Here is a 25,492-nt window from a genome sequence, read left to right as displayed (position 1 = left end):
GCTTCACCTGACAACACAGATGCCTCCACTTCGCCTCTGCGACCGCAGCGAGACTTGTTGAATCGTAAGACTGCACCCATTCCGCTTTGTTTATCGGTTACTAATTGGACTGTTCCGTTGTCCGCATCATTTCCGCCACCTGAACATTTCAACTGTACTCTGTTTCCGTTTGTGTTGCGCCTCCCGGCATCTTAATTATCAGTCCTAAATGTTCTTCCTCGTATAGTTACGAAACCCCGTGCTGCAGTCTCTGATCTGTACCTCCGAGTACCTCGTCTCGAGTCTCCGAAACCTCATAACATCACAATCAGATAAACAGTGCAAAATTACACAAGATTACGTTTAGCCTGTATTCCTGCGTCATCAGTTTCATTGCTATTAAATTCACGACTGATGTTGTGACCTCATGTACAAATGCCAGTGCTAGAAAAATCCTGTGATCATTTCAAAACTCATGATTCCTTTGCATGGCCTAATTTCTGCAGGTTGAAATGAAAGAAAAGAAAAAAATAATTAAAAGCATAACGTAACTTTTTTTGAAAGGTGGTTTTTCTGATTTCAGTAACTCAATCGGAAGAATGACAAATTAGAGCATTCAATTTTTTCTGTACATCTTTTGGCTGATCCTTTGTTGAAGGTTAATAATGGTACTGTTTTTTTCGCATTACAAAGTTCGCTTGTTGTCATTCTTGACCAAACTACCATATGCGTATTTAGAACTGTATTGTTTATAATAATTTGTTCATATTGAATTGTACAGCCTCACACCGTATTTGTTGCCCCCCCTTATGTAATGCCCTCGGGCCTTTAAAGATGCAATAAATGAAATGAAATGAAATGAAATGAATGTAGTTTGTCTTGAATACTTTTAATGCATCTTTAAAGCTGGTTTGCCAACATTTTTGGAATAATTTACCCAATTTACTTATTGTTACACCATTTGGAGGTCATACATGGGTTCCTGAGCTTTCAAAGGGTGAGAAGTTGTTTTGTATGGGAAGTAAAAATGAGAAAATTTTATCATGAACTTGTTATAGACTTTGCCAAGGTCATGCTCATTTAGCACATCATCCCAAGTTACGCCAAGTAAAGTTTCATGAAACGCAGCCTGTGTAACATGGTTTATAGCCTGATGAGTGAATGACATCTATTACCTATGTGAAAAACACCAGGGCTTCAAAATGGCCCACTTTTTCTGTTCTGCCTAGGGCAAGGAGTTCCTGCTGTGGGAGCCTGCAGTGGCCATGGAACACCGGTCAACTCCCGAGTATGGCTCTGGCACCCCTAAGGTTGAGCAGCACGAGGGGGACAGACGAGGACGACCACAGCTCTCCAGTGACCAAGGGAGCAGCCCGGGGCCTGGCTTTCGAGAGGCATTTGGTGGTGTGCCTGCAGATCGTAATCAGCATCCTGATGCTGCCAGCAGCCTTCCGCCTTTAGATGTGAATGCTGCTGAAAACACGCAACCCAGTTATGAAGTTGTGGATCCCACTCTCCCGTCTCCTCCAAACTCCTTCCGTGACACGACCACAGAAAGCCTAAGCTCTGACAGTGCCATCTCCTGCGAAAGTGCCGATCCAGCGAATGCAGCCTGCGGAACTGCCAATCCAGCACATTCTCTCCCCGCCTCAGGGCTGGGTGCGAATGCAGCGGTCCCGCAGTGGCTTGCAACCTCCCTTCCGGGCACCAGTGGTGAGGGGGGCAGTGTTTCTGGGAAGCTTGGTGAATTAGGGAAGAATGGCCCTGCGGCAGCCACAAACATACTCGCCGCTTTACAGCCCAAGACAGCCTTACCTGCTGCACCTACCAACTGGGACCAGGTCATCGAGGTCATCGAGATCCTCTCATCTGAAGACAGTGATGATGATGTGATCGTTGTATCTGCCAACTTTGCGCCACGACAGGCCTCTGATGGTGCTACGCCCAATCCCCCATAGACACAAAGCCAACAAGCCCCGCCTACCACCAGCTTCACCCTCCAAAGTGATCCTTTCGGGGACGACGGGTAGCTGCCTACACATGTCCCCTCAGCACCTCTACTAATGGTCACGTGCAATCCACGTACTAAGTTTTGTGGATGCTGAGCGTGCCAAGCCTTTGGCGCTGTTGGGGTGTTTCAGCTTCTGTAACACATTGCTATGGTGAACCTCTGCTGGTAGTATGCACATGGACTAGTTGCCAGCAGGAAAAAGAAGACACACAGGTGTATGGCTATAAATATTCAGCCTGAATCAACCACTCTTGTACCGCTGAAACGATATTGCTTTGTTGGAAAGCTGTGTTGCTGGGGCCATTTGGTTGTAATAAAAACTGAAAGCGAGGTCGAATGTGCCACACTGCTTCCACTTTTAAACACCATGTGGCCATGGGGCGGGGCCATTTGGTTGCAATAAAAACTGAAAGCAAGGTCAAATGTGCCACACTGCTTCCATTTTCAAACAGCTCTGGCCAGAGTGATGACCTGGCTTCTATCCATGTTATACCACTGCATCTAGGTAAAAAAAAAATGGGAGAGCATGGCTCCAGATCTGCCCCCTGCTAACAGAATCAGCAGCTTATGATGGCGGGATAAATGACAATGGACTGCTTGTGACTCTTTGGTAAGCAGCCTTTTCGAGGCCCAATAAAACAAGCACACTTTTGCAGTAAAGCAGGGGACTTGTTTGCTATGTAAACAATACTTGTTTATTCAGGGATAGACTGCCAAAAAAGGTGTGCTTGCCTACTGGGAGAGTGGAATTTCTAGCATCTGGAACACTTGCCGAAGAACGTCTTCATTCCAGGCCTGAAAAAAATAAAACCGTTTGAACTATACCAATCTTTCCATTTCACCTGGTTGCAAACCTCTGCGGAAAAATGTAACAAAACAAGCCAGGGCTGGAAGAAGTCTATTGTGCTCAAAAGCAGCTGAAAGAATTCTCAATTCAACTATAGCTGCAGGTGGTTTCCTTCATAGCAGCCAGTGCTGTTATGAAAAAAGCTTTGCAGTATCAAAATTTCCGATATGCATTGCTACTGGACACATGCCACTCATGCAGTTAGTGCACCGCAATGTCGGAGCACTTGCACTATATCAAAGAAATTTGCTATCTTTAGGTACTAGTACCGATCGAGCTCAATGGTATTATCTTTAATTTCGTAAAGAAAAGACTCATGGCTAGCCATCCAAAACAAACTGCATTTTCAATGCTTTGTTTCTACAGTGAACACTGTTACCAGCATTCAGCACTCTCCATTCAACAAATGGGGGCAAAGTGACCCAACTCTTGCACATATGACTTAGGGGGCACCTCAAGGTTGTTCGTCAGCATGAATTAAAATAAAATGTACACCAGCTGGATGCTACCAACACTGGTTTTTCGACTGCATGCATACACAGGCAACATGGCACCATATGGAACACAAGTAGTAGCTATACATTGCACATCATGTGTATAGCTTTTGTTTGAATGTGTTCCCCACAAATACAGAGAACAGAATGGTGCCTAAGGGAGAATGCACTTTTTCTCCAAAAAATGTTTTAATTACTACTTGTATTTATTTCCGCAGCTAATTATAAGACTGCGCTCCGGTTTTATCCACATCTGCTGTATGGGGCAGAAATACGATCACCATAATCCCAAAGCAAAAAATTGAAAATACCACCAATATGGAATGTACAGCAAATAAGAAAATTTTTTGAATAAGCTACGCACCAAGTGAGTGCCGCGTAACACTTTGAATTAAAACTAGGCACCTGCCATTTGAAATAGTACAGGTTCATGACTTCCGAGACTCGCAAAAAATTCACAGTTCATCTGCACAGAGTGAATTAATTTAGCGGAACCAAAATCCCAGAACACAACCATTCCACAACATCAGGACAGAATGCGCCGAGTTAATGAAAACCTTATGTGCTACTGCACGACAACAGCAGCTGCCTCTATTGCCAACTGCTACGTTAGCCTAGTCTGACAATGCCTCTACTGTTCGTTACGCAGCCACTGAATTACACAGCCACTGAATAATACACAATTTGGGGCGTTGGTCAAGTCATACAACAAGTCCTTTGATTGCAAGACACCTGCACGATTGCGCTAGTGCAACTGGAACGCGGTGCGTTATCGGTGTGAAAAAATGAGATGCCAAAATTGAACATTCAACATGGTACTGTACTAACCAAAACAGGATGTCTGACCACTGCAATAGAGGATAGGACACTCGAGCTTATTTAGGGTTCAGCAGTAATACTCTGCAATGTGTGAATGTGCACGGAATGCTCGCTGGGACGTCAACTTATTTACTGAAGTTATAGAAAGAAAGACGAATCACCTCAATATCACTAAAATCACATCGTTTTGGCCTTGCAAATTCAGAAAGCAAAATTGCTTCAGCAAAGCATGGGGCCAAGTGAGAACAGAGCACTTCTTAAAGACCAAGTGCGGTTTTTCTTCATCTTTGTTAGCACCAAGATTCCCAACATTTCCTTAAATTTGTTCATTCCTTTTGAGCCTTGAAAGCCCCTACCGAGTTATCAGCATGGCTGATTACAACCTTTACTTGGACAGAAACTTGGAACGGGCACTTAAAAACTTGAAACACACAAACTTCGGTTGCTGGCTCCAAGCACAAGCACCAGTGCTTTGACTCAAGAGTTGCCAGAGGACAAGAAAGAAAGAAAGAAGGCTGTGGCTAGCGTTCCGTCCAGACGGAACGATATAAAAGTGCTAAAGTTCCGTCCAGACAAAACGGAGCGCTGCGGGTTATCCTTCCGTCCAGACGGAGCTGGCGTGAAATTTGTACAGTTCCGTCCAGACGAAAGTAAAGCCGGCTGATCAGACACCATCTTGTGTATTCATATTTGGTGTAGGGGTTGTGCTCCGGATAATGGAACTATCATACCAGGTTCGATTCCCCTCGGACTTGCTTTTTTTTTTTTTGCGTGGTTGTCCCAGCGTTTTGTAACAGCTAACTTCACTTCGGGCCCACTTACAATTGACGCGGTGAGAGCGGTCGGTCTAAATTTTGTACTCAACAGAGCCAAGGCCGACGTAGCCATCGCTAGTTACGCCCGATTTCCTGTAATTATTACCAGTGATTAACGGTCAATCAGGCTAGTCAGTGAGCGGAAGCGGTTTGGCCGGTTGGGTAAAAATAAAAAAAGACTGCTCTCAACGCGAGTTGTGTTTCCTCTGGACAGAACTTTAGTGACAGTTGCCATTCCGTCTAAACGGAAAGCGAAGAGAAAAGTGTCGAGTTCTGTCCAGATGGTAAGGCAACTGCCACTAAAGTTCCGTCCAGAGGAAACACAACTCGCGTTGAGAGCAGTCTTTTTTTATTTTTACCCAACCGGCCAAACCGCTTCCGCTGAATGACTATAGAATCACTGTTTCTTATCAATCATTATTGTTAATCACAGATGATCGGACTAACTCTAGCTCAATCCGAACGGATCTCCAAGCTGCCACCCGCTGCCCGCTTCACAATATTTGAGTGAAAGCAGTCTTCTTGATCTTTACCTAACCAGCCAAATCGCTTCCGCTCACTGTGTGCGTGCGTCCGTGTGTGTGTGTGTGTGTAATCTCCTGTAATAATTACAGGAGATCGGGTGTAACTGGTAATAATAACAGGAGATGGGGTGTAACTGGTAATAATTACAGGAGATCGGGCGTAACTAGCCATGGCTACGTCGGCCTTGGCTCTGTTGAGTACAAAATTTAGACCGACCGCTCTCACCGCGTCAATTGTAAAGTGGGCCCGAAGTGAAGTTAGCTGTTACAAAACGCTGGCACAACCACGCAAAAAAAGAAAGCAAGTACGAGGGGAATCGAACCTGGTATGACAGTTTCATTATCCGGAGCACAACCCCTACACCAAATATGAATACACAAGATGGTGTCTGATCAGCCGGCTTTACTTTCGTCTGGACGGAACGGTACAAATTTCACGCCAGCTCCGTCTGGACGTCACGCTAAGTTCTCAGTTGTATTCTGTCTGGACGGAAGGATAACCCGCAGCGCTCCGTTTTGTCTGGACGGAACTTTAGCACTTTTATATCGTTCCGTCTGGACGGAACGCTAGCCACAGCCAAGAAAGAAAGCTGCTTGCTTTGTGCAAAACATGGCGACATGCAAGAGCACGTGTTAGGGCCAGGGGATTATGTCTGTGGTGGCTGTGGAGAGAGCGAGCCAGCTTGGCATCCAAAACAGAAACATGTTTTTAACCCATTACAGTCATGCATCTCACAGAACCTTACAGCGGAAAACGGTAGTTCTGCTTAGTTTTCTACTTTTCTACTCGTTTTACCTCCACCTTTTTTAAAAAATGCTGCATTTTTTGGCATTTTCATTGCTTGTTTTTCTCGTTAGAGCACAGTACCTCACCAGGCATTCACGAACTACTTATTTCCGATGTGAAAGAGGTGAGAAAGTATGGCCAGTATACAAGGTGTCCTAGCTATCATGCACCAAGATTTAAAAAAAAGAAAAATGGCTGTACTTGAAGAAAACCTAGTGCATAATGTTTCCAGCACAGTGGAGTAGTGGCCAGTAATTTTTTTGTTATTGAGATTTATTTAATCAATTGTAATTATCTAACTCGAGAATTACTGTCCTAATCACTGAAGTGTCAATGAGGCACTTGTAGGTACCCACGAGGGGCATCTAACTGCGGCATTTTCAGCGACGAACTAATTGCGTACTCCTTTATTCTGGCTGATGAAGAAAACCCGCGAAATATGAAAAATACCACGTGACAGTGCCTCTACCCGCATCATAAAGCAGTGCCCTCAAATAAGGTGATTGAAAGTAGCTGCTTTGCCTGTCACACGACCGAAGAGACAGCACATCACCTTGACAATGGTATGCATGTTAGGAGCAGCAACAGCAATTTTCGCGGGGCATGTGTGGCAGATCAATTTCTTCTTTCTTTTTTTGTTTACTTCATTCTGGCTAACTCAGCCTGTTTGAGGGCACTGCTTTATGATGCGGAATGAGGTGGAGTCACGTAGTATTTTTGATATTTCGCGGGGTTTCTTTATCAGTCAACTAAGTGCAGAATTTGTTCGTCGCTGAAAATACCGCAGTTAGATGTCCCTTGTGGGTACCTACTATTGACCATTTCATGATTAGGACAGTATTGCTCAAGTTGGATAATTAATTACAATTAATTAACTAAATCTTATCAACAAAAAAATACCTGGCCACTACTCCACTGTGCTGGAAACATTATGCACTAGGTTTTCTTCGAGTAATGCCATTGCTCTTTTTTTAATCTTGGTGTATGATAGCTGGGACACCCTGTATAGCAACCATTCCGTTGTACCCCTTATGCTAAAGAAATTTTACTGGAAAGCAACGAAAACTGTAAGAAATCTGGGAAATATTTGTCTGAAATCATTTGCCTGCCATAGGCGTTTTTCTGCATAAATCTTTCCACAGTATAGTCCAATTATAGTGAACCCCGTTTTAACGAAATTCCTGCTATGAAGAACAAATCTTGGTTTCCCATGCATGTATTTTATGTTCAGATATTGTGAAAAGCAGATATAACGAACTGATTTCCACTTCCCGATGTGTTTGTTACAAGCGGGCTGGACTGTACACACAAATGAATGCTCACAGAAACACATGCCAGGCCAGGAACTAGGAAACTATGGTATGCCTAAATTGAAGGGGTTAAGGACAAGCCAATTTCAAAGTAGGATCTTTATTGCAGCATATAAAATTTTCTTTTAAAAAAGTTTATGTGCACAACCAGGACTGCAGAAAATCTACACCTGTAGCTCTAATGACCAGTTTGCTCAGGAGGCCAGTGGCTAGCAAGGTTTGGCCGACCACCTGATGGCATCCACAGTTTGAGTTCCAATGCTCAGTGAAGGCGCTCAATTCCCCTGTGCATGCAAACTACTTCAGTGAAGGCTGGAAGTACGTGTGCCTGTAATGCAGAAAAGCTCACCTGAAGAAATTTGTGAAAAATTTTGCTGCCAAGGTCATCTTTCCCGAGCGTAGAGACCATCTTTTCTGCCACATTCTCGCTGTGCAGGTAGCCCAACAACTTGGTCGCGTGTTCTTCCCGGTCCAGGGCTGACATGACCCTCGTTCGGAGGTCTTCGGTACATCCAGCCTCTTCTTCACCACCTGTAACTATGGAGGAAAATAGAAGACGGTGGGATGGCTGCACATGCTGGAATCCTCATTCCCCTCTCAAGACAACACTACTTTTTGCAGGCAGAAGTCACGTTCAGCTATGTACAGTCCATACACAGACTGCAAGCGCTTGGAGAGGACCAAAGTCCTGTCTTAGTGCTCAGTGCCTGCACTGAGCAACGTACAGAACTGGGGGAGTTGGTGCCTCAACTTTTAACATGAACAGTGATGTATTCAAAATGTTATCAGTGGGAAATCATTGCCTGCAGTGTGCATTGTCTTGAGTTTGTCTAAAGTTGTGCTGTATCGTCACGCCTACAGTCTCCCTAAGCATCTGTGAGGATAAACTTCATCTGCAACAGACCGCACGACTTTGATACTGAACTATGGCACCAGTAAAACTCATTGGCTGAGGAACACACATGGACAGCCATGCTATATCTACGGTATAGATAAAGCAATCTAACAAGAGCCACCAACCGTGACAAGTTTTCAAAAGCTATGTAAACCATTGTAATAACTAGAGACCGGAACTTTAGGCAAAATGCCTATTTTTTATTTGAGTCCGTATCGAGCCTATTTAACGTATAATTGATTGATTGATTGTGGGGTTTAACGCGCCGACGCAACGCAGGCGATGAGGCGCGCCGTAGTGGAGGGCTCCGGATTAATTTTGACCACCTGGGGATCTTTATCGTGCGCCGAAATCTCGTACACACGGGCGTTTTTGCTTTTCGCCTCCATCAGAAAAGCGGCCGCCGCGGCCGGGAATCGAACCCGCGACCTCGTGCTCAGCAGCGCAACGCCTTAGCCACTGAGCCACCGCGGCGGGTATTTAACGTATAAGCATGAACTAAGGGAAGGGGAGTAATTTAAGCAATAGTTGATTGTGCCTATACGCGCCTATGTTTAGGTCCGTGCCTATACAAGCTTTTAAGCTCCTATAAATGCCTTTTTTGTGCTGTCGAGCACAGATTTTGCCTAAATCAGTCGTATATCTCGATGGAAAATTGGGAGATCTATTGTTGGACCGATGGGAATGCATGAGCATCTCGTCCCTCTCCATTGCTAACTTGACGCTTGCTAACATTGCTAACATAGCTAATTCAGCGCAGACCTATGCGAAGTCGCTGCTAACATCCCTTGGGCGAAGATCGAAAACAACACTTTCAAGAATTTCTTGCAAAAGTACTGCAAACAAAATGTACCATCAGAGTCGACTCTTCGCCACTGTACGAGAAGACGCTGCAAGAAATTAGAAGAGAAATCGGTGAATTCCACATATGGATTTATGTGGACTAGACGACAGATTCGACCGGACGAGTACTTGGTTACTCTGTAATCGGAAAGCTAGAGGCAGAAGAGAAAATAACACCTTTACTAATCTGTGCAAAAGAGCTGGAAAAAACTAGCGGCGAGACCATCGCCCGCTTTTGCACCCTTCCGGAGCCCACGACGACCGAGTACTGATGCTCTACACAGATTCAGCAGCTTATATGCATAAGGCTGGTGCACTTAATTCTCAAGGTTTTTTATCCAGAATTATTGCACGTCACTTGTCTGGCTCACGGGGTTCATCGGGTTTGTGAAGAGCTACGAAAGTCGTTCAGTTCAGTCAACGAACTGATAGCTGCAGGGAAGGCGGTGTTCCTCAAGGCTCCTTCCCGCGTTCGTGCTTTCAGGGAGCAGTTACCGGATGTACCTCTTCCATCGGAGCCTGTTGTTACCCGCTGGGAAACTTGGCTGAAGGCAGTGGAACACTACAACCAACGCTTAAACGGTGTTAAGGCTGCTGTTAGCAGCTTTGCAGAAGATGAGAGTGTCGCCGTGAGAAGGGCCCAGAAGGTTCTACATGATGGTACACTTCCATGTGACTTGGCCTATTTGTGTTCCCATTTCACGTTCTTGGCAACAAGAATACAGAAACTTGAGAAAGTTCGGGCACCACGCTGACTCAAAATATTCAGCTGATTTTGGACGCCCAGGAAAGATTCGCTAGTGCTCCCAGGGGACCTGTTGCTGACAGAGCTATAGAGAAGCTTAAGTCTGTCTTGGACAGAAATCCTTGATTTTCTACGCTGAAGGAACTGTCTGAGGTTTTGAGCGGCGGACATATCGCGATTCCAGATGGAATCAAAACATCAAACGTGACGAAGTACAAGTACGCTCCGCTAACTTCAGTGGATGTGGAGCGTTCTTTTTCTGCCTACAAGCAGATATTGACTGACAAAAGGCACAACTTCAAGCCCGAAAACCTGGAGATGGTGCTTGTTGGCCACTGCTTCAACAGCCTTTCGCACAGTGTAGCGTCAGCCTATATATTTTGAAAGCGCGACCCTTAAATGTTTCATGAAGAAAATAAAATTGCATTTTCGAAATCCCGATGTTTGTATCCTGTGCTTACTCAAAGCCAAAAAACTGCTATGAAATACACCGCCTGAGTAAATGTTATTCGAGCCTATATATGCCTATAAGGTAGTACGTAGCGCCTATATATGCCTAAATTACGATTTTGAGCGCCTACAATAGGCGCCTAAAACCCGATTTTTTAGTGCCTAAACTTCCGGTCTCTAGTAATAACTGAGTCATTGGGCAAAAAACAGACTGCATTAAAACCAGCACCTCTACTGAAAATTTCCATACAGACCATGTAAAAAATCATGCAGAATAAGCGGGGTCCTGCCTGTTTTATATAGGACCTGTATGGCGCAATACTGGTCTAGTACTTTGAAGTGACCAGACCCATTAGAGCCCTACAAAAGCATTTACCAGACCGTGGTTGCGATTGTGCAAAAACGAATGAATACTAAGAAGAAAACACTAGGACGAGCGCACTCTAACAACTCCTCTTAAAGCCGATCCGGAGTGCCGCTAGTTCAGCAGTGCCCCAAGAGATGGCACCACTGCTCCATGCACTGGCGCCGCGAACGTGTGCGCATGGTAGATGGAGAGTCAGATCGGAAAGCTGGTCTGGGTGACATCGGCGGAATAAAGCAGCTGCGGCGGACCACATATCTCAGGTGGGGACTGTCAACTGTACTTCGGGAAGCTACATAAAGACCGCAACATAAAAATTCGAATCTCTCGTATGTCCATGAGACTCACGGCGACCCTTTGCATTATGAGCACGCGTACTCATCATCCGTGAGAGCTCTACGTGAGTGAAGCTTCTACATGTGTGAAACTAAAACTGTCGATTGTGATAACCCAGCTGGCATTCTTAAGAATGCCAGCCGGATTGTTTTTTTCGTTCACGCCTTGCATTTGCAAAGCTGAAGGTGGTTGCTTATACAGTGTAGACCATTTATAACGTAACCGCTTATAGTGCGGGACCGGATATAACGCGGGTTTTTGCGACCACCGGTTTGCCTCCCATAGAACTCAATGCATAAGCATACCGCTTAAGATGCGGTTGGCCGAAGCACAACACCGTTTATAGTGCGGTTTTTCGGCGGGTCTGCTGATCGACCGGCGCAGCTGAGGCATCGTTTTAGGGTAGCAAAAGAAAAAAGAAAGGATGAAATCGGCCATCTGACGCAGCGTGCACCCCTTGCCCTCCTCTAACGTGGACACCCCCCCCCCCCCCCCCAAAAAAACAAAAAACAAAAAAAAAGGCACCCTATAGTTCGCGCGTACCTGACTGATAACCACAACTGACCTTGCTTGATGCACCTCGGAAGATAGCGGCAGACAAGATCCGCGCGCGGCAAGTTGATTTTATTAATCGTGAACCGCATGGCCCGTTTTCGCGCACGAATCATGCACATCAGCGTCGGGCGTTTTTTTTTTTTTTTTTCGTGCTCGTATCGACGATTCCGCGCTCGCGGTGGCTTCTTCGCGTGGCAGTGGGAGGAGCCTGACGACTTGCACCAATGGGGAGACGCGTACCTAATGGCGGGAGATTCGAAGCGCTCCGAGCCGGCTAGCCGCGCCAGAGATGTTTAGGTTTACCACCGCGGTATTTTTTGATGAGCGCTTTCACAAGCAGCGTGGATGGCAGTTTATATTCCACTTTTCGCCCACATTATTAGCTCTTTTCTTGCATGAGCATCTTCGCTTGCGCCCCGTGCGGCATTTCAGCGAGCGGTTAGAACTGGAACTGCCTGCACCGCTTCACGGACAGTGCCGACGCCATGTTGCCGCCTCTTACCGCGCCGCCCACACCACGCCAGTTGTATCCGCGCTGGCGAGCACTGCACGTTTTCGCGATACCAAATCTACCACTCGGTTCACGCTTTAGAACGTTGTTGCAGATAAGCCACCGCTCTTTCCCTTTCCGAACATTCGAGCCGCGCGAAGCCGAAGATTTCCACCACCAGTACGTTGCGCTGATAAGCAGCCGCCTTCGGCATCGTGAACACAAGGCGAGGTAAAAAAAAAATCCCGCTGGCGTTCTTATCACGTCTTGCGGCATTTGTTCATAGACGCTAAAAACGCAGCCATGGTCTTTCAAAACAAACACAACGGAAGTTAAAGCCGCACTCGCCGTTTTGAGACTGCGCTTTTGCCCTGCAGCAGCGGCTGATGTTAAAAATAATACGAAATATAGACCGTGCCTTCGTTTTTAAGCGCTGTGCGTTTGAGTGATGATAAATATAGGTTGACTTGAGCGATAGGTGGCGATGTGGTTGAATTCTCGCGTGTTTTGGTTATAGTGCGGTACCGCTTATAGTGCGGATTTTTGCGGCTCCCGCGACATACGTTATAAGCGGTCTACACTGTACAACGCACAGGTAGTGGAAACCTCTGGCGTCGCGACTCAGCTCGCTATCTCCAGATGTTTGAAAAGGAAAACGGTACACACTAGCAACTCTTGTCAGCAAGCATCTCTTCTCACGATATGCAAGAATTGCCACTGGCCATAGAGCCTCTCTGCATTAATTAAAAAAATGTCGGAGAAGAAATTTCTTCGTGCAAACTTGGAAAACGTTTATCAACTTTCTTATTTCACTGCTTTGCCATCCTGACATATTTAAAATTTTTTAAAGTAATTTTTTGCACCATATTTCTTATCGAAAACTTTTATATGAACACATAACCAAACTCACGTTTATATGTTTCATAAATTACCTTTTGTTTTCTGTATTTAGAAGCTCTATGACCTTCAAGCCAAAAATCTTTGTATTCCAAAATGATTTATTCAATTTGCAGTTAGTTTTTTAACTCTCATTTTATTTATCATATGTAGTAAGAAATTTGTTATGGTCAGATCCGAGAAGCATGCAGGAAGTTCATAAGACATGTAAAAAAGTCCCAACTGCACCATGCATTTAATTTATAAAAGCAATAAAATAAAACCAATATGCATTAGCACACTACAGCCTGACATTCTAAAAAAATAAACTTGGTTCAATTTGAAACATACTTTCAAACCCAGTTTTGCAATGGCACAGTAAAAGCTTCACACACCAGTATGAATTTAGTTAAATCCAAGTTTCAATGTACAGAGTTTTTTTCTATGAATTTCTTAAACCTACTCAGCTAGGGGTCTCTGCGTTAACTGATAAGATGCCATCAAGCGTCCATACCTCTTTGGGGAATGTCGTACCCAGATAATGTACCCACAGCCACCTGGTCCTTGCTTTCAACTGGCTGGTCCTGCAAGCGAGAGTAGAGCAAATGCTTAATAAAAAGGAACTCTGAACGGATTCAGGGTTGCTTACTGGCTCAACATGTAAACTGATTCAAGTCATACTGAGTCTTATGCCACGTGGCATATCCGTGGTACCACCCATGGGTGGCTCACTTGTGAGCATGCCCAGAGAGCGTCGGTGTATGAAACAAAATGTTTTTACTGCTGACGTCAGGCACCACCAACAATACAGTAGGATCGGTATGATACAAATCTCTTGGTATTGCAAAATACATCTGCTTCACCTGACAGCCCAGCACTCGGTAAGTACACCTGAAAATTGTATCAAAGAAAAGCAAATTACACAAGCACAAATAGACACAATGGACTGGTTATTTAGTTCTCTACCTCTGTTACTTTGTTATAGCCTGAAGGTAAGTGCAAGTCTTATGTCGCACTATTTTATAGTACGAGGTAAGACTTTAATAATTTGTATTTCATTCACAATGATGACTTGGCTCTTCCACACAGTGGGACCTTTCCATTTTTTTTCTTTTGTGACATCAGAGACCCTACAGATTGAGTGTCAACTGGGCCAGCCAAGGGGATGATGCCCCTCAGGAGAAAGCGTCGCAAATGGAGAAAGGGCAAGAGCAAAGACGACTGCTTGGCTTGGCCACCACACTGACTGCACCCACAACATGCAGCTTTTGCTGCTGGCTGTCTCACACAGACATGCACACGTGCACGCATGCATCTACATAAATATTTTGACTGCACTTGTGCACTAAGGCCAAACAGTCGACCAAAATTAAAATTACAATAACGTCCACAACTTTTTAAAGGTAGGCAGCCTGCTTGGTGATGCTTACCAGCTAAAGTTTGTGTCTTGTTTAAAACGCACACGTAGGGCAAATTTACATTTAATTATGCTGAAACCAGTTCTGACAATACCGTTTTACCATTCCCAATATGTGACGCCACAAAGTGCAGTGCAAGATAAATGAACAGCACAGCAGTACCTTTTTTCCCATTTTTGGCATTTTTCAGAATTTTAAGAAGCTGCAGCTGTCCCAAGCAATACTCATGGCACTGTGCGAACTGATATGGGCTAACATGTTTTCACACTCGCAACAAGGACTTTTTAATAAAACAGACAGAAAAACATGAGCAAATGAGGCAATAAAAGAATTCCGTGCCCTTTACTCTGTGAAGAAGGATGACCAGCAAAGCTCGAGTGCTATCCAAGGTGTGGACAAAACAAAGCACGTTTATTTGTAACCGGAGCATACTTCCTAGGCAATTAGCTGAATCAAACTATCCTGGCAGGAAAACACGGGGCTCTCCGTTTCACTCCCACGTCGTAGGCATCTTACTGTCTGTACGTGTAACACACAAACTCAAACCCCTCGATCACGCAGGACAGCTGTCAGGCTGCATCGGGCCATGAGACGTCCACGTTCAAATCTCACACCAGCACATCAGGCATGTCATCGGTGAGAGCATGAAGCTTAGCTGTGCATGCAGGCCCTCTCCCGCTGCCCCAAGCCCTGTACACACGCAATCTGGAAAACTGGTGATGTGCGCCTGCTTAGACTTAAAGACACTGGCTTAAAATTACACTCCGAAAGCCCTCCTAGCTAAACAGGAGTTATATTGAGAACCAGTTGGGCTTGTTGGTACATAGTTAAAATGATTGCAGCGCAAAAACGACGACGGACGAGTGAGGAACAAACGGGACGAGCGCTCGTCCCGTTTGTTCCTCACTCGTCCGTCGTCGTTTTTGCGCTGCAACCATTTTAAGGAGTTATATGCTTAAATCGGCATTCCAAGCGGGCAAGTTGCTCCTCATCTGGTAGAATTCGGAGCTATGCGAGTGTAAGGTGAAGCGCTCAGTTGGCGGGGACGACGACGACGACATCGCGGACACATGCCCATGAAGGGATTGTCCTCGTTTCGGCAGTGCCGAAAAAGAAGAAGTGGCAGGCCACACGAGCCGATGACAGTGAATGCGAGTGGCCTATGAGAGCCGGCCACAACGGAGGGGTGACGAGTCCAGATGGGAACGAGGAAGGAGGGTGATTGCAGTGCAGGAGTTCCGAGAGGACGGTTCGAGGAGAGCGGCATCCAGGCGCAGATCGAGAGCTCATCGGGTCTCAGGGACCCAAGCTCGGAGGGATCTACCTGACGCTAAGGCCTCCCCTGACCAGCATCCTATTCCCCAGTGTCCTGGCCCGTGTCAGGCACACGCGCTGCAACGTGCCCCGGTCCTGAATGACCACGGCCTGGAGATCATCGTCTACCGGCGGCTACCGGGTGCCGACTGCCCGCGGCCTTCCGTGACATGGCGCCTGGTGGTGACCAGGTTCCGGAGCGAAGGCTCTCTGCTCACTTGATGGATTCCCAGACTAGGGAACCACTCCCACTTTAGAAAGCTCAAATAAACGTTTCTCTCTCTCTCTCTCTCCGGCCACGACCGTTCCTGCAAGTACCGTTCCTGGAAGAGCAGCGACAGAGCTGCATCGGCAACAACCCAGCACGCGAGACTTCCCGACGCGGCCCTCAGCGCAACGCACCGCGACACCCCGACGCCCCGAGTACTACGCCACGTCACAGTGAACTCGTTATGAACTTTTTTGTGGCACTTTTTTTTTTACTGGCGTTTAGATTTATAGGCTTTTCTGTGCATTAGTTAAACGTTTTGGGCTTTGTTAGCTCTCTGGTAGTCTATCGTCTAAGTATTATTGTCTGCGTCGTGCTTTGTTCTAGAATACATGTTTTCTTTGTAACCTCTCAAAGCGCCCTCGTCTGATTAACTGGCGACTGTGGCTAGCTCCAGCTGACACCGAACACACCCTACTCAAGAACCTGCAGAGGGGGTTTTCCTTCCCGCCTCACAAAATTGGCGTTCACGTCCTGGAAGGCCGCGGGCAGTCGGCACCCGGTAGCCGCTGGTAGACGATGATCTCCAGTCCGTGGTCATTCAGGACCGGGGCACGCCGCAGCACGTGTGCCTGCCTCACAGCGAGATGGAACTTGAGGCAGTAATGGCAGTACCTGGACATTCTGCGGCAGCAGCTTCCCATTGTTTATGCGCCCATTCGCGTTTCTGCATGCAACGACCCTGCTTCAATACCTGCTCTTGTTCCTCTGAGCAAACAACACGCGTTCATTCCATAGTGAGTTAAAATGTGGACTCACTCGAGCTTTATCTAGCAGACAAACATGGGGCTGTTCGTGTCCCTCCCACATCGTAGGCATCTTAGTGTCTTTATAACACACCAACCCAAACAGCAAGACCACAGAGGACGGCAGACAGGTTGCACGCATTCAGCCGCGAAGCGCCAACGATTAAATCTCCCACAAGCACAATGAATGTCATTGGTGAGGGCATGTAGCCTAGGTGCTCATGCATGCCCCCTTTCTCCATTCCCTTCTACGCCCACATAAACTGGCAACCAGTGGTGTGTGCGTGCTTAGACGTGAAAGACATCAGGGAAAAATGTGGCTCTGAAAGGTGTCCAAGCTGAAAAACAATTATTGGATCCCATCGGCGTTCCAAGCGGGCTGGTTGCTCTGCATCCGGGAGGGAATCGCGGCTGCTTGAGAAGGCAGAACTAGAGAAGGAAACAGCGGTGATTGCTTGTACTACGGCAGTGGCTTTCCGTTGTTTTTGCACCCCTTTGCACTTCTGTGAGCGCCGATCCTCTGAGCAAATGACATGCATCCGTCCCATAGTGAATTAAAAGTGCAACTGCTGATACCGGCTGATTGCACATTTTGTGAAAGAAACATTGGTGGTGGTGAGAGGTATAAAACTTGTGAAAGGGTAGTCGGCGGTAGCGAGGAACAGCAGCGAGGCAGTGCCGAGGAAAGCGGCTTTACCGGAATAAAAACCTGGCGGGTTGGCCATACAGTCTAATCCCGCTACAACGAAGTCCGCTTCAACGAAATTTCCGCTTCAACGAAATATTTCCAATTCCCCGTCAGCTAGCCATAGAAGTCAATGCAACAAAGTCCTCGCCACAACGAACCATTTGTCTGGCTTGCTTTCGCTTCAACGAAATTTTCGATGAATTGGGCTGGGTTTGAACAATTATTTCACAATAAAATAAGCATAGCGCCAGCTATTTGTAACTTTTTAAACATTCAGGAAGCTTAGTTTCACCGAAAACATGCGCGGTGTGCCCACAACGCACCAAAAAAAAAAAAAAACTCATAGGCGGACGCCATTGTTTGATGGTGATAACGATGTGGCTGGCCGTCTTTACATGAGGCACAGGCCCGGTTCGCCAAGCCGGAGCTACAGTGGCTACAGCCTCCATGGCTACAGCCAATCTGTATCCAATTGAAATCGCACGAATAGCGCGGCGCCGTCATGTATGCGTTGTGGCTCGTGAGCAGCTGTCCTTGCCGTTTTCCTTCTACCATTCTTCATAGCCAAGAGCAAAAATCATGTTTGCGTGTTTGGTCTTGAAGCCAAGTCATCCTATCTTAGTCGCGAGCGCACGGTCATGTTTAATGCAAGCGCGCGCGTCTTGCCTGCCAAGGTCAGTAGCTGCCGTGCCGTCAGAGGATAAGATAACGCCACTAGAATGGGAAGGTGTGATGACCGCGGCGCCTTTCCCGCAGAGCGGGTGTTCCCCCGGCGCGTGCCTGCCGCTAGGGCAAAACAGAGCGCTGTCGTCAGGGGCGCCGTCAGCGTTTCCGCGGGGGAAAGCCAGTCCAGCGGCCAGCCTCTGTACCAGCGCCTGGGCGCGGACTAGTTGCTGATTGATTGTTGGGTATAACGCGCCAACGCAACGGAGGCGGTGAGGCGCGCCGTAGTGGCGGGCTCCGGATTAATTTTGACCACCTGGGGATCTTTAGCGTGCGCCGAAATCTCGTACACACGGGCGTTTTTTGCTTTTCGCCTCCATCAGAAAAGCGGCCGCAGCGGCGGGGAATCAAACCCTCGTCCTCGTGCTCAGCAGCGCAACGCCTTAGCCACTGAGCCACCGTGGCGGGTAAGACTAGTCACTATGTGTTTGGCTGCAGATTATTGCATGTTTCGTGTATAACTGCACTGCGCTGTGCGGTGGCGAATATGCCTTCTACTTCAAAGAAAAAACTCAGAGATGGTGCTTCGTGCTGTGCGATTTCGGATACAAACCTTGTTCCGAAAAAGTGTCCCTCTTTTTTGCAACCACGTGTCAGGACCTGATTTTGAAGTGGTCGCGTGCTATTCCGAAGGCCGACAAGACGCTTCAGGACAATTGGGCTGTTTGCGTAGTAGTTCTAGCATGCTAGAACTACATGAGTAGTTCTAGCATGTCATACAGTTAAAACCCGATGTAACGCAGTCACCGAAAAGCGCGTATTTCGTTAAATCGGGAACTTCGTAAAATCGGGACTGTCATTTTCCAAGCAGTTGATTTCATAAATTCCATGTCTAAAGGGAGTCGCATCCCAGCAGCTACCATGAGATTGTAATTGTGGCGGCTAGCTACGGAGCTCGCTTGACGATAATTAAGCGATGCACTAAAAGTGCACGGGGAAAATAATGAGCAAGCTGGGGCTTTTTGAAGTCATCGCACCCCAGCAGTCACGCGAAACACAGCGCTTTCTGTTGTACCACCTCCCCGCTGAGCGGACCGTTCTTGACTCTCATATCCTTGCACCATGTAAACAGGGCTTCCTCCAGTTTCTCGTGCAGGATATATGTGTCCTTGAGGTTATTTTTCTTCGACGCTATTCCAGAAGAATTGGCATGAATGATGGCGTCATTTCCCTTCAAGATTGTGGGAAGCGTGCTGGCCAGGACGCCATGCACCACGAGATTGTTGAGTAATTTGTCACATAAAGTTCCGTGAAAACAAATGCCTCTTTTTTTCTGACGTGGCCCAATCATCTTCGTGGTGTTCTGTCCGAACACATTCGAAATTTCTCAATATTAGATATGTCTGTTGCTCGAAATTCTTCGTTAAACCGGGAGGAGGCGGGGAATCTACTTCGTTAGTTCGAGTTCGTAAAAGAATTAATCAGAATTTGTTCATTAGATCGAGTTTTGAATGTACTATTTTACCGCGACTAAATCTAGTACGTGGTACAACTAAAAACAATGCTGCTACACATCTGAAGCGGCAGCGCTTATTCTGTGCTACACATCGTTCATTATTATTTGCATTTTGATTACAAAACAAACTAGAGCAACAGCAAAAAAAAAAAAAAGGCTTGGCTAACGTGAAAGAAGCAGCAGAACTGAACTGCATTCTGCTCCACGCAATAAAGTTTGCTCGGCTAGGAACATGTTGCATCTTTTTGTTTGGTTTTCGAACTACATTGGGAATGAAATGACTCCAGGACGTTGCATTAGGACGTATGCCACAATTTCATGTTGATTTGGCTGGTGTAAACGAAGTTATCTACTTTCGTACGCAATTACGCCCACCACCACCACCACCACCAACAGCAACAAAAAAATACGAGTGGCAAGAATAAACATGCCGCGTGATCCTAGCAATTATATAGCGCTCACCTCGAAGAAAAAACACAATATTTCACATAAGCCCTGCAAAAAGCCCTGTAGCACACATAAGCTCCCGCTCAGCGGCTTTAATGTGGCATTTCTCAAGCGCCTGCTTGCTTTCTGGCAGCTTAAAACTCGAATGTATTTAGCCGTGTCGAAAACCCCATGTTAGCGGTAGCGCAACACAAGCCTTGCCTTGTCTAAGGAACTGCGGTATTAGCTACAATAGCCAGAGCTCAGTAACGCGTCCCCGCCGGGTCGTGGCAGAGACGCGTAGCACGGAGAACGGCCAGAACGGCCGCGCGAGCTGACGGCGCCCCTGACGACAGCGCCGCCGCGCGGCATTCACGCGAACGGGGGCCAGCTTTTCCTGGCCGGTCATCACACCTACCCATTCTAGCCACCCTAACGCCACTGCTCCTGCCACAAGCGAGGGGGGCTTCCGACGGCCTAGCAGCTATCTGAAAGTAATCAGCTCGGTGGGCACGCCTTGTGCAGCAATACGTTTTCCGCCTGCTTTTCTTCACCCCCCTCCGTAACGCCTTCTTTGCGTGCAGTGAGCACAGATAACCATTGGTATGTTTGTTATCCGAATAAACGTGACGTTATTGCGCGTCACTCCTTTTTCTAAACATTATTTTTTTGCTGCCAATGATGCGGAAACATACGGGGCTATTTTTCGGGCCTTTCCGTGGTGTGTTGGGGCGGATTTCGCCTCAACGAATTTTCGCTTCAACGAAATTTTTTGCGCGTCCCGTCAATTTCGTTGAAGCGGGATTCGACTGTATACACCTTCACTGTAAAAAGGGGAGCAGAAAAGAAACCTTTCCCCATGCAGCTGTTAAACCCTAATCTTGTCACTGCAAGCAAGCTTTTTCTTTTTGCTCTAGTCGCTTCTGTACCACCTACACAGCTGTCTGATACAGGGTTCGCACAGGCTTCAAAAGCAAAAATTCAAGGGTTTTCAAGGACTTTCAAGGACCAGAAAACACATTTTCAAGGTCCCCATCTAATGTTTTATCTGGGATTATTTATAACTTTTCCAACACAATGCAAAAGTTTTTATTCCACAATACCTAAGCACATTAGTGCACATCTAGATAGGTGCTAACGGGTTCGTAAATGCTCCCCCAGCTTTATTTTTTTATTTTATTGCTGGTATTTACAGGTTTTTCATTTTCTTTGTGTTTTTTTGAGGCTGTTTGATTTAAAAACTTAGTTAATGTTGCCTGCATCTCCTGCTTGGTCAGCAAGAGTATCAGCTGAAATTAAATCGAGAAAGTGTTGCTTCAAGACAGGATGAACTATGTACACGTCCACCATTTGCACGTAAAAGCAAACGTAGATGGAGCGTATGAGGCACAGTAAACATGCAATGAGCAAGCGTCCACAGACTAGATGCAAGATAGAGAACAGAAGCTGGCTTTTATATGTATCGTGATATGGATTCGATTGACAAGTGCCTGCTCCCAATGTTGCCTTGTAATAATGAAAATCCACCAATCTTATAATTTCATACAATACACTGAAACTTGATTGTTACAATGTTTCTTTACATTTGTTAACACCTAAAATCCATGACAAACACTTGAAATTCTTGTGAAAAGACAGGGCCAATGATTCTCTCCGGAAAAATCAAAGGTTTTCAAGGACCATGTAAAAATTCCAGGACTTTCCAGGCCTTGAAATTGACACTTCTAAATTCAAGGGTTTTCAAGGTTTTCAAGGACCTGTGCGAACCCTGCTGATAGCTCCACTTGCATTTGGTGTGCGAAAATTTCATTAATTACAGTGGCACTGACCAACCTTCAGAGAGAAAAAAGGACCAGTCTCGAATGCCAACTGTGCGCTGCACAAAGCAACACAGTGGGTGTATGGACCGTGTGCCAACTGGCACCACACTGACGTTGGCATCCTGCATTAAAGCAAAGGTTTCCGCAACTGAAAAGGACACGACCCCTGCCAAAGGTGGATAATGATGGTACAGTTGAACCCCTTAATAAGAGACACGTACCGGGGAGCAGTTTCTGTCTCTTATATGAGATGTCTCTTATAAGCAGAGAACCATGTTTTCACTTACTAATCAGACCCTAGTTCAATGTGGGCACCATATGACTAAAAAAAAAGCTCAAAAGAACGCTACAGCATGTTTCAAAAGATTCATTCTAATTTATGTTTGGCCCCAAAATTTATGAAACAGTTCTGAATCTTTGTTTGCTTCATGACTGTACTTACACTGTTTTTTACAACCGATTCTACAAGCTTTCTCTTCTTTCACTGTTTGTGGAAGATGAATCGTAGATGTTGAGTTCACAAGCCTGATGAATAGCCATAGTGCACAGCTTCTTCTGCTGTGTGTTCAGGCTATTCATTACGCTTGCAGGACTCAACATCTGCGATGCTTCGATTGGGAGCTACGCGAGTGGGAGAGCCCGCATGTGCGGTCGCGCTCCAATGGATGGCAGCAAGCTTCAACTACTTCTGTAAGTTGCATTTTCATTGGCAGGGCTTCTCATCGTCATTTCATAGCTGACTGAACCACTTTGTGTTTGCTGAAGGTATAATAAATAGTGACTGCAGGCGTCTGTCATCCACCTGTGTTTCCAGAATGGAAGCAACTGCAATTAGTGACTGGTGGCAGTGCATCTGAAGTTAAAATGTCTGTTACAAGCAAGATTATTGATTAAAGTTGAAGGATGACTTGTCCCTCATAACCAACTGTCTTCTGCATCCGATGTCTGTTATAAAAGAGGTCAATTTAATGGGAAAGATAGGGCAGCCAACCATGTGGGTGAATAGTGTCTCTTATACCCATTTGTCTCTTACATCAGTGTCTCTTATAACGAGGTTCAACTGTAGTAGCGGTGCTGTAGTAAGCAACCTCCGGCCCGCTGTGGTTGCACTTGCACTGGCAACTGCCAACTGCTGGCAGAAAAAAACACCTTTCCCCACATTAGCCTCGGTGAGAATGACCATCTGTCAAACGTGTTTACTGCCTTGTCTTGTTTTAATACCAAATAATATTCATCCATCAAAATGGCAGAATGAAAAAATCCTGCGATGTTTGAGCAGCTGGCTCCTAGAACTGCAATTTCCCTCTCAACATGCTAAGCTCTTATCCTGCGGCCATTCAACATTTCACAGTGCATTTCAAGGTGCCCATGATTGAAGTGACGTCTTCACGCTGCACAACAACCAAGGTTGAGACGTACCCCACGTAAGCAGCTGTTACTGTGTATAGCTGCCCTGATGAATGACACAGGTTGGCCTCAGAACACTGCCAATGATTTGCTGTTCTGGGAAAGCTTCTGGCTTTTGCTTTGTAGCACACTGAAATGCACAGTGTGCAATGCGGTGGAATATGCCTGGCAGTTGGTGAGGGTGTTTCTGAACAACAGGTGATGTCACCACACACATGGCTGAAGGGGTGCAGATGGAATGCCTGTGCAATCCCTTTGATCATCTTTTTGCTTTTAAAAGTGATAGTACTTTCTTGGGCTAGCTAAATGGACAAATTTTGGTCTGTCCGTCTGCCACCAGAATAAGGCAGAAATGTTACTGCTGGGCCTGCTCGCTGGCTTGTCATCAGCTCACGGGCGATTGATGGGTGCTGACCAATATCCACCAGTGCTGACCAATCAGGGTCCCGCCTGTGGGTTACCAGTGATCCACTTGTGGCCAACTAGTGTCCTAGCCTTGGGTCATTTGTGTGTTGCATTGCCAAGGGGTGGATTAACGACCCAAGAAGGAGGAGCTGCACACGGAAAGGGAAGGTGAGGAGGACAGTGAGATAAAATGAGGGAGTGGAAAATGAATGACGGGGAAGCGAGGACTGAAAAAGAAGAGCAGCTGGAGTGGAAGGGGGCTGCCAAGGAGAAGAGTGGTGAGACAGAGAGACGAAGTGGAGACCGGTGGGGGAGTAAGAATGGGGAAAGGAAGAATGGGAGGGGGAAAAGAGAGACGGGTAGGGAAGAGGTAGGAGAACATGGGGGGGGGGAGGAAAGAAGGGGAGGAAAGGGTGAAGGAGGTGGATGGGAAGAGAGGCAGAACAAAAAAAGGTGGGGGGAGATATGGGAAGGAAGGAGAGACAGTGGGAGAGGGGAAGGCATAAGGAGGAGCATTACGTGGCATGGGAGGCAGAAACAATATCATCTATTGACATCATTTTCCACGAAGAAAGCGGATACGCGGCCAATTCTTTGGCTCTACTTTCCCCTCTTTTTTTCCCCGGGTCATATTAAAGTCAGAAGGGATCTTTCTTTCTTCTTTCTAATGGGCTCAATATGCATTTTGCTCGGTATGCAGCTCACATTTTCGACTCTCCCACTGTTGAGATTGATAGGCACAAAACAAACTCTAAACGTGCCAGCTCACCTTAAGGCACTGGTCAGCAGTCTTCTCTTGGACAAGGTTGTCAGCGTGAGCAAGCAGCAGGCGCACAATATCTGTTTGCTCCAGGTTAATGGCCAGGTTCAGGGCATCGAGGTTCTCACGGTTGAGGGCCACCACGTCAATGTTCTCCTGCAGCAAGGAACAGCAGTGCATGCATTAGTATTTTGAAAGGGACCCTGCAACACTATTTGTGCAGTGCAACTAAACCTGAGTGACGTTTAGATTACACAGCAAGGAATACCTGAGCCAAATATTACATGTGCACGTAAAGCGGTAAGCGCACAAATCACCGTGAAAGACACGGAAAAACCAACCGCGCTCTCATCAATTCTCCTCATTAAGACATGGCCTAAACGACGTCATTTGGGCCATGGCTGTCCTATTGGCTGTCGCTAATCAACTTCGCAGCTTATTTCTCGCATTTTCTGTGATGATCCGCCGTCATTGGCACTGTGTACCAATCGCTCTATTCCTGAGCTTGTACGCATAGTTTTCTTGTTTCTTGTGTGCTTTGAGTATGCGCGGAGTCTGAGTGACGAACTCAATACTCCCCTTTCAACGAGCCCACTCGACAACAAACTTTTATTGCTTCAAAAACGCCCTACCAGCCTGAGCGCGTGCTTGCGAGCAGGCAGCCATGCCTGCTTTCTTGTGCCACCAGACCGGAAATAGACCCCTCCACATTGCAGAGAAAAGGACAAAACTCCCTGGCATGGGATATACCGAAGGATGCCAAACAGAACGCCACGATATTCTAGCCACCTTAGCCACGAGCCGCCCCCCTCTTTGGAAGAGAGTGCGCAGCTTTCGTCGCGTTGTCCGCGGCCGAGTTGAGAGGGAACAATTATGCGCAATTTCTCATCGCGCGTAGTTTCGGTGATAGAGAACGGATTT

General features: G+C 46.5%; 1 protein-coding gene across 2 annotated transcripts in view; it reads right to left on the bottom strand.

Moving 5' to 3' along the window:
• Positions 1 to 2,653: 2,653 nt before the first annotated feature.
• LOC144177635 (nuclear factor NF-kappa-B p100 subunit-like) overlaps positions 2,654 to 25,492 on the bottom strand; it is a 184,530-nt gene continuing 161,691 nt past the window's right edge. For both annotated transcript variants that reach the window (XM_077705272.1, XM_077705273.1), the window contains exons 16-19: positions 24,581 to 24,727; positions 13,655 to 13,724; positions 7,936 to 8,123; positions 2,654 to 2,785 (exon numbers count right to left, since the gene is read on the bottom strand). In XM_077705272.1, the coding sequence (XP_077561398.1) occupies positions 2,723 to 2,785; positions 7,936 to 8,123; positions 13,655 to 13,724; positions 24,581 to 24,727 (468 nt within the window). In that variant the 3' untranslated portion in view covers positions 2,654 to 2,722. The remainder of the gene's footprint in view (positions 2,786 to 7,935; positions 8,124 to 13,654; positions 13,725 to 24,580; positions 24,728 to 25,492) is intronic.

The sequence above is a fragment of the Haemaphysalis longicornis genome, unplaced genomic scaffold, assembly GCF_048455015.1.
Source record: "Haemaphysalis longicornis isolate Haplotype H1 unplaced genomic scaffold, Haemaphysalis longicornis Haplotype H1 scaffold_1, whole genome shotgun sequence".
Lineage (NCBI taxonomy): Eukaryota > Metazoa > Arthropoda > Arachnida > Ixodida > Ixodidae > Haemaphysalis > Haemaphysalis longicornis.
The sequence above is the reverse complement of the archived record's forward strand: the minus strand, read 5'-3'. Positions and strand labels throughout refer to the sequence as shown.